This window comes from Caretta caretta, chromosome 28, assembly GCF_965140235.1.
Source record: "Caretta caretta isolate rCarCar2 chromosome 28, rCarCar1.hap1, whole genome shotgun sequence".
Taxonomy (NCBI): Eukaryota; Metazoa; Chordata; order Testudines; family Cheloniidae; genus Caretta; species Caretta caretta.
The window spans coordinates 1,879,335-1,899,713 of NC_134233.1; the positions used below are offsets into that span (position 1 = coordinate 1,879,335).

The 20,379-nt window shown below is 56.1% G+C and overlaps 1 protein-coding gene across 1 annotated transcript in view; it reads right to left on the reverse strand.

Annotated features, from left to right (window-relative positions):
- The window catches only part of DLG4 (discs large MAGUK scaffold protein 4), a 53,190-nt gene extending 33,462 nt beyond the window's left edge, over positions 1–19,728 (reverse strand). Inside the window, 2 exon segments of the mRNA XM_048833755.2 lie at positions 11,265–11,429; positions 19,603–19,728. Of these exon segments, the coding sequence (XP_048689712.2) occupies positions 11,265–11,429; positions 19,603–19,719 (282 nt within the window). The 5' untranslated portion in view covers positions 19,720–19,728.
- Between the last annotated feature and the right edge of the window lie 651 nt (positions 19,729–20,379).

The following is a 20,379-nucleotide window of genomic DNA, read 5'->3' on the forward strand; positions in this document are numbered from 1 at the left end:
AAAGTGGGAGTGAAAGTAAAGAAAGAAAGAAAGAAAGAAAGAAAGAAAGAAAGAAAGAAAGAAAGAAAGAAACCAAAGTGGGAGTGAAAGTAAAGAAAGAAAGAAAGAAAGAAACCAAAGTGGGAGTGAAAGTAAAGAAAGAAAGAAAGAAAGAAAGAAAGAAACCAAAGTGGGAGTGAAAGTAAAGAAAGAAAGAAAGAAAGAAACCAAAGTGGGAGTGAAAGGAAAGAAAGAAAGAAAGAAAGAAAGAAAGAAAGAAAGAAAGAAAGAAAGCTGGGAATTCAGTTGGGGTTGGTCCTGCTTTGAGGAGGGGCTGGGATCCCTCCTGGGATCCCTCCCAACCCTGATCTTCCGCGAGTCTATGAAGGAAGGAAAGACGGAAGGAATGAAAGAAAGAATGAAGCAAAGCAAAGAGCCACCAAAGTAGGAATGGAGGAATGAAAAGAAAGCAGGCCTGGAAAGTGACAAAAATGAAAAGAGAAAAGAAAGCCGTGATTAGAGAACGGAAGGAAGGAAAGCAAGCCGGGAAGACGAGGAAACGCAGGAAAGAAGCAGGCCAAGGATGAACGAGTGCAGGGGCTGAGGGGGGCCGATGGAAGGAAGGAAAAAGGCAGGGCTGGAAGAACGAACAGAGTCAACGCAGGGGGAAAATGACACCGAACGGAAGGAAGAAAAGGGAACCGGGAAGAAGGACAGAGGGACCCCCCGACGAAAGAAAGACGGGATGAAATAGGGAAGAAGAAGTGAACGGACGAGGGCGCGAGTCAAGTACGGAGATCAGCACGGAAGAAAGGAAGTTGGGGTTCGGGCAGGGGGAGATGGTCTCCGACATGTCCCCCCCAGGTCCATTGTGGCTTATTGCATGGGGGTGGGAGGGAAGGGCAATGGGGCAGCCCTGCCTGCCAGCGGAGAGCGCCCCCTGCTGAGCCCCCCGCCCCGCTCCCTGCCCCACTGCGCCCCCCAGCGCCGCCCTGGGGCCAGCCCTGCCTGCCAGCGGAGAGCGCCCCCTGCTGAGCCCCCCGCCCCACTCCCTGCCCCACAGCGCCCCCTAGTGCCGCCCTGGGGCCAGCCCTGCCTGCCAGGAGAGAGCGCCCCCTGCCGAGCCCCCCGCCCCGCTCCCTGCCCCACCGCACCCCCTAGCCCTGCCCTGGGGCCAGCCCAGCCTGCCAGCGGAGAGCGCCCCCTGCTGAGCCCCCCGCCCCACTCCCTGCCCCACAGCGCCCCCTAGTGCCGCCCTGGGGCCAGCCCTGCCTGCCAGGAGAGAGCGCCCCCTGCCGAGCCCCCCGCCCCGCTCCCTGCCCCACCGCACCCCCTAGCCCTGCCCTGGGGCCAGCCCAGCCTGCCAGCGGAGAGCGCCCCCTGCTGAGCCCCCCGCCCCACTCCCTGCCCCACAGCGCCCCCTAGTGCCGCCCTGGGGCCAGCCCTGCCTGCCAGGGGAGAGCGCCCCCTGCCGAGCCCCCCGCCCCACTCCCTGCCCCACAGCGCCCCATAGCGCTGCCCTGGGGCCAACCCCGCCTGCCACGGGAGAGCGCCCCCTGCTGAGCCCCCCACCTGCTCCCTGCCCCACTGCACCCCCTAGTGCCGCCCTGGGGCCAGCCCTGCCTGCCAGGAGAGAGCGCCCCCTGCCGAGCCCCCTGTCCCATTCCCTGCCCCACAGCACCCCCTAGTGGGCTGCTTCTGTATTCTGTCCTCTGCCAGCCCTTGGCCGGGGGGGTCGGCAGCCCCCGGTAATTGGATTGTGGCAGGAAGGGAGTAAAGCCGCTTTGGGAGGCTACGTAAGGAGATCAGAGAGAGCGGGTGAGAACATCCCCCCCCCCGCCGGTGCCCCTCACTCCTGACCCACAGCCCCCCGCTAGCCCAGCCCTGCCTCCCCCCCGCCCTGCCGGTGCCCCTCACTCCTGACCCACAGCCCCCCAGGATATCCCAGCCCTGGGCTCCCTCCAGCCCTCCCGACACCCAGCCTGTCCTAAATGCCTGAATGCAACACCCCAAATCCATTAGCGGGGTGCAGTGAGAGAACACCCCAAAACTGCCAATGATCCGGCGGGGGTGAAATGAACCCTTATGTGTCACCGCACTCCAGACCCCCCCCAAAAAGGAGCCCCCACAAATTCCAAGCTGTTCCCCAAGGCCCCCCGATCACCTCCCTCCCCCTCCGCCCCCCCTCTCTCTGTACCCCAACATATCCAGGCTTCCACCCCAAAAGAAGCCTCCAAAGCCCCCCAGATCCAACTCTGGAACCATTCGCCCTGCCAAACTGAACTCCCCAAAGGTTATTCCACGCCCCCTAGGGCGCCCCCCAAGAAACTGGATCCCCTGTTTCATAACAACCCCCCAAGTTTTTATCCTGTGCCCTACACTGAACCCCCAAAGCATCCTCACATCTCATACAGCACCCAGAAAATCTCATCCCACATCGACCCCCCCATATTTATTATCCGCCCTAACTGCCTGCCCCCCAATTTCATCCCAGCCCCCACATCGCACCCCCCAAAGTTTGCACCCAGCCCCCAGATCAATCCCCTCAACCATTCCAATGCCTTATCCCCCTAAGTTCAAGCTGCACCCCTCAAATTGAGCCCTGGGCCGAGCTGTCCCCCCCCATCTCTGCAGGAACCCCACAAACCTCTCCTTGGGTTTGAGATGCCAGCTTAGAAATCCTCACCCCCACCCTGTCCTGCCTCCCCTCCCCTCAGCCAGGATCTCTGCCCCCCATAACTGGGGTCTGACCCCCACCCCCATTATAAATACCTCGCCATGGGGCGGATGGAAGCTGAGCAGGGAGGGGCGGCTGGGGGGCGCGGGGGTCGTGCATGGGGGTGGGGGGAGGGAGGGAGCAGGAGTGGGGTACAGAGCGAGGAAGAGACACACACACAGACACCCACACCCACAAAAACACACCCATGGCCAGACACCCACCCACACGCCCAGACACACACACACACAGAGACATCCTCCTGACACACACACAAAAACACACCCAGACACCCACCCCCACACAAAAACACACCCATGCCCAGACACACACACACACACACACACACACACATCCTCCTGACACACACACACACAAAAACACACACGCACCCAGACACACACACACACACACACACAGACATCCACACCCACACACAGAAAAACACACACATGCCTGGACACACACACACACCCAAACACCCAGACACACACACACAGACATCCTCCTGACACACACACAAAAACACACACACACACAGACATCCTCCTGACACACACACACACAAACACACACACACACACAGACATCCTCCTGACACACACACAAAAACACACACACACACACACAGACATCCTCCTGACACACACACAAAAACACAGACGCACCCAGACACACACACACACAAACACACCCAGACACCCACACACAGAAAAACACACACATGCCCAGACACCCACACACACACACGCCCAAACACCCAGACACACATACACACACACACATCCTCCTGACACACACACACACACAAACACACATGCACCCAGACACACACACACACACAGACATCCTCCTGACACACACACACACACACACAAAACACACCCAGACATCCACACCCACACACAGAAAAACACAGACATGCCTGGACACACACACACACCCAAACACCCAGACACACACACACAGACATCCTCCTGACACACACACAAAAACACACACACACACACAGAGACATCCTCCTGACACACACACACACAAAAACACACACGCACCCAGACACACACACACAGACATCTTCCTGACTCACACACACACACAAACACCCACACACAGAAAAACACACACATGCCCAGACACACACACACACACACACACAGACACCCCCCACACACAAAAACACACACACACACACTATGTATACACACACCATGTACACACACACTATGTATACACACAACACACCATGTATACACACAGATAGACACACACACAATGTACACACAGCACAACATGCATACACACAGCTAAACACAAAAAATGCACACACACACACCATGTATAAACACCTCTACACACACACACAATGTACACCCACAGCTAGACATGCATGCAACGTACACACAGCTACACACAATATATACACACAGACAACACACACACGCAATGACACAAAGTGTACACCCACAGCTACACAAAACACAGACACCTAGACGCACATTCATCCCCAGAGCTACGTCCAGCAGATCCACACACACACACAATGAGAGACACACAGTGTACACACCCAGCCAGACCCACACTCAATGTGAGATCTACACGAGGCTTATACACACCCCACCCACACAAAATGTGATGTACAGTGTAAACATTTTTAAGAAAGGGGAAAAAAGTGATCCGGGGAATTGTAGGTTAGTTCGACATCTGTCGTATGCAAGGTCTTGGAAAAAATTTGGAAGGAGAAGGTAGTTAAGGACATGGGAGTCAATGGTCAATGGGACAAAATACAACATGGTTTTACAACAGGTAGATGGTGCCAAACCAACCCGATCTCCTTCGAGAAAGTAACAGATTTTTTTTGACAAAGGAAACGCAGTGGATCTAATTGACCTAGATTTCAGTACGGCGTTTGATACCGTGCCACACGGGGAATTATTAGTTAAATTGGATAAGATGGGGATCAATAGGAAAATTGAAAGCTGGATAAGGAATTGGTTAAAGGGGAGACCACAACGGGTCCTACTGAAAGGTGAACTGCCAGGCTGGAGGGAGGTCACCAGTGGAGTTCCTCAAGGATCGGTTTTGGGACCAATCTTTTTATCACTGACCTCGGCACAAAAAGCGGGAGCGCGCTAATAAAGTTTGCGGCTGATACAAAGCTGGGAGGTCTTGCCAATTCAGAGAAGGACCGGGATATCCTACAGGAGGATCTGGGTGACCTTGTAAACTGGAGTAATAGTAATAGGATGAAATTTAATCGTGAGACGTGTAAGGTCATGCATTTAGGGATTAATAACAAGAATTTTAGTTATAAGCTGGGGACGCATCAACTAGAAGTAACGGAGGAGGAGAAGGACCTTGGAGTATTGGTTGATCATAGGATGACTCTGAGCCGCCAATGTGATATGGCCGTGAAAAAAGCTAATGCGGTCTTGGGATGCATCAGGCGAGGTATTTCCAGTAGGGATAAGGAGGTTTTAGTACCGTTATACAAGGCCCTGGTGAGACCTCACCATGAATACTGTGTGCAGTTCTGGTCTCCCCTGTTTAAGAAGGATGAATTCAAACGGGAACAGGTACAGAGAAGGGCTACGAGGATGATCCGAGGAATGGAAAACTTGTCTTATGAAAGGAGACTCAAGGAGCTTGGCTTGTTTAGCCTAACTAAAGGAAGGCTGAGGGGAGATACGATTGCTCTCCATAAATATATCAGAGGGATAAATACCGGAGAGGGAGAGGAATTATTTAAGCTCAGTACCAATGTGGACACAAGAACAAATGGATATAAACTGGCCATCGGGAAGTTTAGACTAGAAATTAGACGAAGGTTTCTAACCATCAGAGGAGTGAAGTTCTGGAACAACCTCCCAAGGGGAGCAGTGGGGGCAAAAGACCTATCCGGCTTCAAGATTAGACCCGATACGTTTATGGAGGAGATGGTACGATGGGATAACATGGTTTTGGCAATTAAATATTCACGGTAAATAGGCCCGACGGCCTGTGATGGGACGTTCGATGGGGTGGGATCTGAGTTACTACAGAGAATTCTTTCCTGGGTGGCTGGCTGGTGAATCTTGCCCACATGCTCAGGGTTCAGCCGATCGCCATATCTGGGGTCGGGAAGGAATTTTCCTCTAGGGCAGATTGGAAGAGGCCCTGGGGGTTTTTCGCCTTCCTCTGCAGCGTGGGGCCCGGGTCACTTGCTGGAGGATTCTCTGCTCCTTGAAGTCTTTAATCCACGATTTGAGGACTTCACTAGCTCAGAGACAGGTGTGAAGTTTGTTTTTGTAGGAGCGGGTGGGTGAAATTCTGTGGCCTGCGCTGTGCAGGAGGTCGGACTCGATGATCCTAATGGTCCCTTCGGACCTAAATATCTATGAAACACGCACACACTGAGAGACGGACAAGCTGCCCACTGACACACACTACACACACATGGAGACATGTGCACCGCAAGACACCGGGACCCACACAGAAAGACACAATGCTCGCACATACAAATGTACACACTCACACACCTCTCTCCCAAGGCAGACCCCCCCACCACCACAAATACTCCCCAGTGGACCCATTGCCCGAGTTCTGCCCGACCAACTTGTGTGGGGATTTCCACACAAGCCCCCAACCCGACGTACTGCCCCCTACAGCCACACAGCGGCAGCTCTGACCCACCAGCCCCAACTCCCCTCCCAGAGCAGGGGAGAGAACCCAGGAGTCCTGGCTCCCAGCCCCCCCTGCTCTGACCCACCAGTCCCCACTCCCCTCCCAGACCCGGGGAGAGAACCCAGGAGTCCTGGCTCCCAGGCCCCGCTGCTCTAATCCACCCGCCCCCACTCCCCTCCCACAGCAGGGGAGAGAACCCAGGAGTCCTGGCTCCCAGGCCCCGCTGCTCTAACCCACCCGCCCCCACTCCCCTCCCAGAGCTGGGGAGAGAACCCAGGCATCCTGGCTCCCAGCCCCACCGGTCTAACCCATCCGCCCGCACTCCCCTCCCAGAGCAGGGGAGAGAACCCAGGAGTCCTGACTCCGAGGCCCCCTGCTCTAACCCACCCGCTCCCACTCCCCTCCCAGAGCTGGGGAGAGAACCCAGGCGTCCTGACTCCCAGGCCCCCTGCTCTAACCCACCTGCCCCCACTCCCCTCCCAGAGCTGGGGAGAGAACCCAGGCGTCCTGGCTCTCAGCCCCACCGGTCTAACCCACCCGCCCACACTCCCCTCCCAGAGCAGGGGAGAGAACCCAGGAGTCCTGACTCCCAGGCCCCCTGCTCTAACCCACCCGCCCCCACTCCCCTCCCAGAGCTGGGGAGAGAACCCAGGCGTCCTGGCTCCCAGCCCCACCGGTCTAACCCACCCGCCCGCACTCCCCTCCCAGAGCAGGGGAGAGAACCCAGGCGTCCTGGCTCCCAGCCCCACTGGTCTAACCCACCCACCCGTACGCCCCTCCCAGAGCTGGGGAGAGAACCCAGGCGTCCTGGCTCCCAGCCCCCCCTGCTCCCCTCCCAGACCCGGGGAGAGAACCCAGGAGTCCTTGTTGCTGGTTTTCTCCTGGTGACTAGTAAATAGTGCTGCGTGTGTGAATTATCCCTCCACAACATGAGTGCGCTCGCACACACCCAGGGGCACACTCAGATACACTCGACACAGACATTCCCCAACCTACACACCCTGGGAAACACACGGCCACACACAGTGCGTCTGACACCCCCAGGCAACGACACCCTCGCACTGAGCTACACCGTGACACACCTGATGGGACACGTCTGACACACACACTCAGATACACAACTGACCCACCCCCTGGGAAACACTCACGCTGAGATACATAATGCCACAGCCTGTGACACACCTCTCACACACACACACTAAGATACACACTTACGCGTTGAAAGAGACACACACAGGGATCGACTAATGCACACTCTCTCACACACACCCCTTAAGAAACACACATACATGGACTCACAAACACACAGCCACACCCACTGAGATGCACACGCAGACACTGACAGCAAGATACACATTAACACACACCCGATGATACACAGACTGACAACCCCAACACACCCCCAGCCACATCCTCCAACACAAATGCACTGATATACTCAGACCCACACGCACAGATCCACAAACACACACACACACACGCAGACTGACAAATGCACGCCCGGATGCACAAACACACACACAGACCCACAAACACACACGCACTGATATACTCAGACCCACACGCACAGATCCACAAACACACACACACACGCAGACTGACAAATGCACGCCCGGACGCACAAACACACACACAGACCCACAAACACACACGCACTGATACACACTGACCCACACGCACAGATCCACAAACACACACACACACACAGACTGACAAATGCACGCCTGGATGCACAAACACACACACAGACCCACAAACACACACGCACTGATATACTCAGACCCACACGCACAGATCCACAAACACACACACACAGACTGACAAATGCACACCCGGACGCACAAACACACACACAGACCCACAAACACACACGCACTGATATACTCAGACCCACACGCACAGATCCACAAACACACACACACACACGCAGACTGACAAATGCAGGCCCGGACACACAAAACACACACACAGACCCACAAACACACACGCACTGATACACACTGACCCACACGCACAGATCCACAAACACACACAGACTGACAAATGCAGGCCCGGACGCACAAACACACACACAGATCCACAAACACACACGCACTGATATACTCAGACTCACACGCACAGATCCACAAACACACACACACACGCAGACTGTCAAATGCAGGCCCGGACGCACAAACACACACACACTGATATACTCAGACCCACACGCACAGATCCACAAACACACACACACACACAGACTGACAAATGCATGCCTGGATGCACAAACACACACACAGACCCACAAACACACACGCACTGATATACTCAGACCCACACGCACAGATCCACAAACACACACACACATGCAGACTGACAAATGCAGGCCCGGACGCACAAACACACACACAGACCCACAAACACACACGCACTGATATACTCAGACCCACACGCACAGATCCGCAAACACACACACACGCAGAGTGACAAATGCACGCCCGGACGCACAAACACACACACAGACCCACAAACACACACGCACTGATACACACTGACCCACACAGTCACAGAGAGCTAGTGACACACACACCCTGGCACACGAGAGCGGGTCTCTCACACACAGGTCCACACCAACACACACACAGATCTACGGAGATTCACACACACAGCATCACCTAGAGCCACTGACTCACACACACAGAGTGACACACCCAGATCCACTCACAGACACACAAATCCATTCACACACACCTCACACAGTGATACACGAATCCACTCACACGCACACAGAGCGACATACACAGATCCAGTCACACCCACACACAGAGTGACACATCCACATCCACACACACCCAGATCCACTGAGAAGCCCACTCCCAGACAGCCAGCACCCCGACACACCCGCACACAGCGACACATCCAGATCCACTGACACACAAACACAAATCCACTGATACACACGCAGCGACACACCCAGATCCGTTCTCACATGCACAGTGACACACAAATCCACTCTCTCTCTCTGTCACACACACACACACACAGAGTGACACACAAATCCACTCACACACAGAGCGACACACCCAGATCCACTCTCTCTCTCTCTCACACACACACACACACAGTGACACACAAATCCACTCACACACAGCGACAAACACAGATCCACTGACACACACAGCGACACACCCAGATCCATTCTCACACACTCCGTGACACAAAAATCCACATACACACAGCGACACACCCAGATCCATTCTCTCTCTCTCACACACACACAGTGATTCACCAATCCACTCTCACACACAGCGTGACACACCCAGATCCACTCACACGGACACAGCGACACACCCAGATCCATTCTCACACACTCCGTGACACAGAAATCCACACATACACAGTGTGACACACCCAGATCCACTCACACACATACAGTGACACACCCAGATCCACTCACACGGACACAGCGACACACCCAGATCCACTCTCTCTCTCTCACACACACACACAAACACACACAGTGACACACAGCGACAAACACAGATCCACTGACACACACAGCGACACACCCAGATCCATTCTCACACACTCCGTGACACAAAAATCCACATACACACAGCGACACACCGAGATCCATTCTCTCTCTCTCTCTCACACACACAGTGATTCACCAATCCACTCTCACACACAGAGCGACACACCCAGATCCACTCACACAGAGACAGCGACACACCCAGATCCATTCTCACACACTCCGTGACACAGAAATACACACACACACAGCGTGACACACCCAGATCCATTCTCTCTCTCACACACACACAGAGCGTGACACACCCAGATCCACTCACACGGACACAGCGACACACCCAGATCCATTCTCTCTCTCTCTCTCACACACACACACACACAGTGATTCACCAATCCACTCTCACACACGGAGCGACACACCCAGATCCACTCTCTCTCTCACACACACAAACACACACAGTGACACACCCAGATACACACACACACAGTGACACAGAAATCCACTCACACACAGCGACACACCCAGATCCACTCACATGGACACAGCGACCCACCCAGATCCACTCACACGGACACAGCGACACACCCAGATCCATTCTCACACACTCCGTGACACAGAAGTCCGCTCACACACAGCGTGACACACCAGGATCCACTCACACACACACAGTGACACACCCAGATCCATTCTCACACACTCCGTGACCCATAAATCCACACACACAGCGTGACACACCCAGATCCACTCACACACACACAGTGACACACCCAGATCCACTCACACGGACACAGCGACACACCCAGATCCATTCTCTGTCTCTCTCTCTCTCACAGACACACACAGTGATTCACCAATCCACTCTCACACACGGAGCGACACACCCAGATCCACTCTCTCTCTCTCACACACAAACACACACAGTGACACACCCAGATACACACACACACAGTGACACAGAAATCCACTCACACACAGCGACACACCCAGATCCACTCACACGGACACAGCGACACACCCAGATCCACTCACACGGACACAGTGACCCACCCAGATCCATTCTCACACACTCCGCGACACAGAAATCCACACACACACAGGGTGACACACCCAGATCCACTCACACGGACACAGCGACCCACAGATCCACTCTCTCTCTCTCACACACACACACAAACACACACACACAGTGACACACCCAGACCCACTCACCCACCCACCCACAGTGACACCTCCAGACCCACTGAGACGCCCACTCCCAGAAAGCCAGCGCCCCCCTGTCCCCGCGACACACTCGCACGCAGGGGAGGAATTGGGGGAGCGGGTGTGTCGAGGGGGGGCAGGGCTGGGCCGGTGACCCCCTGTGCTGGCCGGGCGCCCCCTGCCCTCCCTTCCTACCTTCATGGGGGAGACGTGGGAGTGGGACACGTAGCCGTGGACGTTCTCGATCTGGGACAAGTTCTTCTCCGAGACGTGGACGAGCTCGGGGGCCTTTACCTGGTTGGGGAGATGCGCCGGGCTCTGCTCCAGGGGCGGGCTGTCCTCATCTTGGTAGCGATATTTCTGGGGGGGGCGACAAGCGTGCGGTGAGCACCCCCTGCTGGCCCCCCCCGCCCCGCAGCCCCCCCTGCTGGGCCCCTTCTGCTGACCCCCCTCTGCCCTGCGGTGCCCCCTGCTGGCCCCCTTCTACTCCACTGCATCCCCTGCTGGCCCCTCTCTGCCCTGCAGCACCCCCAGCTGGCCCCTCTGTGCCCCCTGCCAGGTCCCTTCTGCCCCACTGCACCCTCTGCCAGGCCCCCTCTGCCCCGTGGCGCCCCCTGCTGGCCCCTCTGCCCCCCCTTTCTGGGCCCCCCTTGCCCTGCAGCACCCCCTGCTGGCTCCCTTCTGCCCTGCGGTGCCTCCTCCTGCCAAGTGACGCCCCCTGCCGGCCCCTTTCTGCCCCACGGCGCCCCTTGGCATCCTCTGTCAACCCCCTCTGCCTCACGGCTTCCTCTGCTGGCCCCCATCTACCCCACAGTGCCCCCTGCTGGCCCACTTCTGCCCAGCAGCACTCCCTGCTGACCCCTATCTGCCCCACAGCACCCCCTGCTGGCCCCATCTGCCCTGCGGCGTCCTCTGCTGGCCCCCTTCTGCCCTGCAGTGCCTCCTCCTGCCAAGTGGTGCCCCCTGCTGGCCCCTTTCTGCCCCACAGCGCCCCTTGGCATCCTCTGTCGACCCCCTCTGCCCCACAGCGTCCTCTGCTGGCCCCCATCTACCTCACAGTGCCCCATGCTGGCCCCCTTCTGGCCCGTGGAGCCCCCTGCTGGCCTCCCTCTGCTCCGCACTGCATGGTGCCCCTGCTGGCCCCCCTCCGCCCCCTGTCACACAGCGACCCCCGCTGGGCTTCCTGCCTCCCCTCCAACATACAGCGCCTCCTAGTGCTGCAATTGGATAGTGGGGTTCAGCACGGACTCAGTGGGACAGCGCCCCACACCCCCCCGGACTCACACACACACACTCCCAGATGCTCTAAACACACAGCCTATCACACTAAAACACCCCAACATCTCCACAGCGACAAAGACACCCCTTCCCCTCGGCCCCTCCCTGCCCCCCCAAATCGCCGGCGCCCCCACCAAGCACCCTTTTACCACAGGGAGGGGGGTTTACACCCCAGTTCTAATCTGCACTTAAAATAGCGGGGTTCAACCGCCCTGCCTAGAGTCACTATCGGGGGGGGGGAGCCGCCATTGTGCCCGGCGCTGCACAGAGTGAGAGACACCCCATGCCCTGAACAGCTCACATTCTAAATAGACAGCCGGTGGGATGGGAAACTGAGGCAGGGAACTTGCCCCTGGTTACACGACAAGCCAGAAGTAGAGCTGGGATTGGCACCCCAGCTTCCTGAACCCCAGACTGGTGGGGTTCAGGACACCCTAAAGAACCAGGTATCATCAGTCGACACTTTGAGTCTCCCCCGGTTTTGAATCCCCCTTGCGAAAAAACACCACGCAGTAGAGAGCCAGAAAATGTATCCCGAGCGGGAGCTCAGGGCTTCCGCGGGAGTTAGCTCATTATTTTGTTAATGAAGCAAACGGGCCCAACATAATTAGCATTGTTCCCCACCGGAAAACTTCCATGGACAATGAATCAGGGAAACTGGTTTGAACCGTTCGCAAAATGAGACCCAACCCGGCCATCCACCCTCCGTAATGTTCTCTGGCATGCCACGCTGGGGGCAAACACGGCCACATGGATTTTGCTAGGCCTGCAAAATCAACCCTCGCCATTTTCCTATGCTGTAAGAAAGCGTAAATTTGTCCCGAGCGAGAGCTCAGGCCCCTCTCTGGAGTTAGCTCGTTATTTTGTTAATTAAGAAGAAGAGACAAAATCATTAGTGCTCTTTTTCATAAGCGAATCCTCTCACCCAACAACCAACAGGTCAACCCATTTTCGGTGGCTTAGGACTGGGATACAACCCAGCTGTCGGCCCCCGGCAATGGTCCCTGCATATGAAATTGGGGGCCAACAGGATGGATATTCCCAGTCTGGGGACATTGAGTCTCACCATTTTTGGACCATATCGACCTTAAAAACTCTGTACAGTGGAGAGCCAGAAATCTGGATCTTGGGTCTTCCCGGAGTGAGCGTGTTCTTTGGCTCGTTAACACAAGACGAGAAAAATAACGAACAGAGTGCATCATACCTGAATTCTACCCCGCAACGGTTCTCGGATAATATGGGAACCGGCATCGTGATGCCGAATAGAAGGATAGAGTACACAGGTGCATGCCCAAGTCTTTTTGTAAGAAGGGAAGGGAGCCGTTTGTCAGACCCCACCCAATATCCTGCATTCTTTGGAAAGCTAATCGCTAATTTTTGAAGACTAAGAGAGAGCTGAGTCCTTCTGAAATTCCAGCCCGGCTAATTTCAACACAAACCAGCGTCCAACAAACGGAAAACCACACACGTAGACCAGCTGACCCCATTTGGCAAGCCGCCACTCACGGCAAAGACCACTCAACGCAACGATGCCAACAGAAGTCTGACTCAATGCAGAGACGACCCAACACAAACTCCAGTACCAAGATGACCCAACATGAAGAGGACCCAACGCAAGGACAACTCAGCATGAAGATGATCAACCAACAAGGCGGAAGATTGAATTTACAGGGCTCAAGGAGTCCAATGCTAGTCAACATCTGTGTCAATGATCTGGAGGAAAATGATGGGGAATTCATAGATCAATAGGCCTGAAGAGACCTTTAGATCATCTAATCTGACCTCCTGTGTAATGCAGGCCATTGAATTTCCCCCAGTTCCCCCTGTATTGAGCCCAATAACTTGTGTTTAGCTAAAGCAATAAGGTTGAACAAGGACAAGTGCAGAGTCCTGCACTCAGGACGGGAGAATCCCAGGCACCGCTACAGACTAGGGACCGAATGCCTCGGCAGCAGTTCTGCAGAAAAGGACCTAGGGGTGACAGTGGACGAGAAGCTGGATATCAGTCAGCAGTGTGCCCTGGTTGCCAAGAAGGCCAACGGCATTTTGGGATATATACGTAGGGGCATTGCCAGAAGATCGAGGGACGTGATCGTCCCCCTCTATTCGGCATTGGTGAGGCCTCATCTGGAGTACTGTGTCCAGTTTGGGGCCCCACGCTACAAGAAGGATGTGGAAAAATTGGAGAGAGTCCAGCGAAGGGCAACAAAAATGATTAGGGGGCTGGGGCACATGACTTACGAGGAGAGGCTGAAGGAACTGGGATTATTTAGTCTGCAGAAGAGAAGAGTGAGGGGGGATTTGATAGCTGCTTTCAACTACCTAAAGGGGGGTCCCAAAGAGGATGGATCTAGACTGTTCTCAGTGGTAGCTGATGACAGAACAAGGAGCAATGGTCTCACGTTGCCGTGGGGGAGGTCTAGGTTGGATATTAGGAAAAACTTTTTCACGAGGAGGGGGGTGAAGCACTGGAATGGGTTCCCCAGGGAGGTGGTGGAATCTCCATCCTTAGAGGTTTTTAAGGCCCGGCTTGACAAAGCCCTGGCTGGGATGATTTAGTTGGGGATGGGTCCTGCTTTGAGCAGGGGGTTGGACTAGATACCTCCTGAGGTCCCTTCCAACCCTGATCTTCTATGAGTCTATGAAAGCATCTTCCAGAAAGAGCATCACTGGAAGCCATCAGGAGATGGCGAATCCACCCCTTCCCTTGGGAGTTGGTTCCAATGGCTACTCCCCCTGACTGTTAAAAATCAGTGCCTTATTCCCTGTTTGAATTTGTCGAGCTTTCACTTGTAGCCTTGGTTTTAGTTCTACCTGTCTCCCCCAGGTTCAAGAGCCCTTTGGTACTTTGGATTTTGATCCCTGTAACCAGGTCACCCCACAATTGTTCTTTTCGGAAAAGCTAAACAGAGGGAGCACCTTCAGTGTAAGGCATCTTCTCCAATCTGCTGATCATCTTTCTGGCTCTTCTCTAAGCTTCTGTGCGGCCAAATCACAGCACCTGTTCTTGGTTTCTGCCCAACTTGCCCTCCAATCCAGTTCCCTCTGTGTAAGGGTCCTCCTCTTTGCTATCCACGCCACCAGTGGTTGGACCATCTGGTGACTCTCCAAATCAGCATAAAGATGACCCAACACAAAGACCACCCAAAGCGATGACCCAATATGAAGATGACCCAATGCAATGGTGAGTCAGCACAAAGACCACCCCACACAAAGACCCAGTGCAAAGATAACGCAAAGACCACCAAACGCAGACCCAACATAAAGACGACCCAACGCAACAGAGCAAAGACCAACCAGCACAGGGATCTAATGGAAAGATAATGCAAAGATCACCCGACGCAAAGACCCAACACAGGGACAACCCATTGCAGAGGTAACTCAGTGCAAAGACCCAACACAAATATGACCCGAAGTGTCCCGCCTAAAACCTCCTTTTAGAGTTTTTGACAAACTGTTTTCCCGTCTCCCCTGCTTCTCATGGGAAAGTTCAATGTTTTATTGGAAAACTCAATGCCCAGACTCTGAAAAAATTGGCCGGGGGGGGGCGGGGAATGCTGCCACAGTAGCTCATGAGAGTTGGCGTTCAGGTGCTATTTCTCCCATGATGCACCACAGTGAGGGCCATCCATGATGGCATGGGAAGAGGGGGGGAAACGCGGTGCATTGTGGGAGATATATCCAGCCAGGGAGGAGGGGCTAAAGAGGAGCATGGGCCCTGTCATCAACAGCTCCCAGGAAGAATTTCCGAATTGAAACAACAACGCAAGGACTGTGGTAAGGTCATGCCGGATAAAAAAGAGAAGCATTACACCTAATTGGCAGACAAGATAATGAAGACTTGGGCTATTCCACCCATCCCGTCCTTTAGGGGTTCTTAAAAGAAAAGACTTTGGGGGAGAAATCTGCCGACAAACACTGCAGCAAACTTCACCATCATGGAGGCCGACCCACCATCTCCTAGGACCCATAACTCTGTTGGGTTTGCGAGATCAAAGTGAAGAAAACCATACAAACCGACTACCTGACCCCATTCCCCAAGCTGCAACCCAACAAAAAGACGGCCCAACACAAAGGCCACCTAACACAAGGACAACCCAATGCAACGACCCAACATAAGGATGACCCACCACAAAGACAAATCAATGCAAAGACGACCCAACACTAAGATGACCCAACACAAGGAGGGTCCAACGCAAAGACAACCCAACACAAAGACCCAACATAAGCATGACCCAACACAGAGACAACCCAATGTGAAGACAACCCAACACAAAAATGACCCAATACAAAGACCCAATGTAAAGACAACCCAACACAATGACCCAACATAAGGATGGCCCAATGCAAAGACAACCCAATGTGAAGATGACCAAAAACAAAAACCCATTGCAAAGACGACCCAATGCAAAGGTGACCTACTGCAAGGACAACTCAATGCAAGGACAACCCAACACAAAGACAACCCAACACAAAGACCCAACATAAGCATGACCCAACACAGAGACAACCCAATGTGAAGACGACCCAACACAAAAATAACTCAACACAAAGATCCAATGCAAAGACAACCCAACACAAAGGTGAGCCAACGCAAAGTCCCAAAATAAAGATGACCCAACACAAAGATGACCCAATACAACCCCTACTGTCTTCTCGGTTCCCAGGATCTATTCATAGCACCATTAGCCCCACAAGATCAGAGTGAAGAAACAACACAAACATACTAGCCGACCCCATTCCTCAAGTGGCCACCCAAGGGAAAGACCACCCGAGGCAAACACCCAACACCATAGGTGCTGACTTTCTAATGTGCCGGGGTGGAGAGGTGCTCCCCCTGGCTCTGCCCCAGGCCCTCCTCTACTCCACCCCTTCCCCCAAGACCACACCCCTACCCTGCCTCTTCCCAACCCCGCCCTGCCTCTTCCTGCCCCATTACATCCCCTCCCATGGGCACACCCCGTCCCTGCTCCTCCCCCTCCACCCCAGCGCGTCCTGCAAGCCGTGGAACAGCTGATCCGCAGCAGGCGGGAGGCGATAGGAGGAGGGCAAGGCGCTGATTGGCAGGGCCACCGGTGGACGGGAGGCGCTGGGGTGGGGGGAAGCTGATGGAGGGCTGCTGGTGGGTGCTCAGCACCCACCTTTTCCCCCCCATGGTTTCTCCAGCGGTGGAGCACCCACAAAGTCCGCGCCTATGCCCAACACAACACATTGACCTGCCCCATCCGGGCCAAGAGACGGACCCAGAGGGAAGGAACAGAACAGGGAATCATCAAGTGATCCATCCCCTGTCGCCCATTCCCACCTTCTGGCAAACAGAGGCCAGGGACACCATCCCTGCCCAGCCTGGCTAGTAGCCATCGATGGACCCATCCTCCAAGAACTTCTCTAGTTCTTTTTTGACCCCTGTTCTAGCCCTGGCCTTCACAACATCCTCTGGCGAGGAGTTCCCCAGGTTGACTGTGTGTTGCGTGAAGAAATACTTCCTTTTGTGTGTTTCATTCCAGCCACGAGGCTGCAAGTGAGAGGCATTTTCTCTCCTCGCTGGCCATTTCCCTCCCCCTCCTGTGCGGGTTTGTCTTGTTTTGGCCTCACAGGAAACGGGATCGGACTTTAGCTCCAGCCCGGCTCAATCTTCTGCGTGTTCCCCCAAAAGGACAGTTATTACTATCTTTAATCCCGGCTAAAAGACGGTCAGACAAGAGATTTTTTCCGGCTAAAGGGGCAGGGAACACGGGATGTTGGCAAAATTAAAGCCTTACTTAATACTCGACCTTGCCAGTGTTTCAACTGGTTTCCCAGCTTGTGAATAGAGGGGGTTTATCCGGGCGTTTGCTGGGGGGACAACGCAGGCCGGGGTTTTTGGACTCCTAAAGCTTCTCTCCGGCTGTTTAGTGGGGGGACAGTTTTGGGGTCACCTTAACCCCTTTGGGACCATCCGAATCAACGCCACCGATTCGCAGCGGATGGGGCCGGGCGCTACACAGACCCCCAGTGTGCAACAGGATAACGACACAAAGGGCTGGAGGGGAAACCGAGGCAGGGAGTCAGGGCAGAACCGAGAATTGGATTTCAAGGTCCTGATGCCCCTCCCAGAGCTGGGGAGAGAACCCAGGAGTCCTGGCTTCCAGCCCCTCCTGCTCTAACCCACCTGACCCCACTCCCCTCCCATAATACACATGAACCCCAAGAACTGCCCCCCCCTTCACACTCCATCTTTGATCTGCTGCCAGGACAGACGGAGAAGAGGGGAACCCCTAGGAGAAGGGAATGATGGGAAGGGGGCTGCAGGTCGGGAGTGAGGGGCAACGGCAGAGTTGGGGGGCCCGCGGCAGGGATAGCAAGGTCTCTCCCCCGCCCCCCACATTGGCCTGCCCCATGTGGTTCCCACCCAGCTTCCCTGGTCTCAGCGGATTAATTCCCTTAATCCCCAACGCGCAGGCCTCCAGGACAGGCTAAGGACACAGAAGCCAAGACTGAACACGGCTTGGAAACTGCCCTGCCCCCTAACCCAGCCCCACAGAGCCCCCGAACCCAGCCCCACAGAGCCTTCCAGCCTCCAGAGGCCCCTAACCCAGCCCCCAACCCAGCCCCCACAGCCCCTACCCCCTAACCCAGATCCCATAAGCCCTCTGCTCCAGCCCCACAGAGCCCCCCAGCCCAGCAGCCCCCAAACTCAGCCCTCCAGAGCCCTCCAACCTGGCAGGGAGGGGGGGGGGGAAGCTGGGGGTCAAATTCAATTTCCAGCCAGTATCCAGCATCTGACCCCAGTGACTTTCCTAAGAAACCGCCGCTCGGCCGGTACCCGTGTCCCAGCCGGACCGGTACCAGAAGCAGGCCCAAGCCGTCCCAGCCCCGGGCCCGGTCAGGCTCGGCTCCGTGTGCCCCGAGCCAACGCAGCGCCAGACCCCCAGACGGCAGGGTCACCCCAGAACCCGAACCCACCCGGATCAGAACCGGGGCCCTCAGCACATCCCCCCCGCGCCCCCCAGGGACCCAACTCCACCCCCCGCCTCGTTCCCCTCCAGGCTCACACTCCCCTCCGCCCAACTCCCCTGTTTTCCAGCCCCCCCCCACTCAAACCTGCACCCCCCCCAGATTCCAATTCACCCCCCTCTGCTCCGCTCCCCCCTCCCAGCCCAGCCCGGTCCCCTTCCCTTACAATCCACTGCCCACCCCCCCTCGCTGGGTCTCAGCCCCCCGACCCATCAGACTCCCCCCCCTTAGTCCCCCCCAAGGCCCCCCCCCGCGGTACCTTGCACCCAAACATCAGGGACAGGGTCCGGTTGCTGCAAATGACTTTGCATTGGCACACGACGGGGGGGAAGCACCCCAGCTTCCTGAAGGGGGGGGACACGGCGTTCAGCCCCATGGCTCCCCCCCCCCGGCTCCGCGGCGCCCCCTACCGGCCCTTCCCCCCCACGCCGGGGCGGGGCGGCCCCCCCCCCCCGCCCGCCGCCTCCCTCCCTCCCTCCCTCCCTGCGCCGGGCGCGGAGCCTCTGGTCGGTTCGGTGTCCTTCGAGTGATCTTCGCCCCCCCGCTCGCCCCCGCGGCCGGTCCTCCCCCCACAGCCCTCCCCTTCGGCCCTCCCCCTCCCCTCACTTCCTCCCCTTCCCTCCCTCCCTCCCCTTCAGCCCTCCCTGCTTCCCCCTCCCTCCCCTCACTTCTTCCCCCCCAGCCCTCCCCTTCATCCCTCCCCCCTTCACCCTCCCCCGCTTCTCCCTCCCTTCCCTCACTTCCTCCCCCCCAGCCCTCCCCTTCATCCCTCCCTCTCCCTCCCTGCTTCCCCCTCCCCTCCCTCCCTCCCCTTCATCCCTACCCCCCCAGCCCTCCTCTTCAGCCCTGCCCCCTTCCTCCTTCCGTCCCTCCCCCGCTCTGCCTTAATCTCTCTCCATCCCTCCGCCTCCCCCCACATCCCTCCCCCTTCCTCCTTCCCTCCATCCCCCTCCCCTCCTCCATCCCTTCCTCCTCCCCCCCCCGCCCCGCTCCCTGCCCCACAGCGCCCCCTAGCGCCGCCCTGGGGCCAATGAAT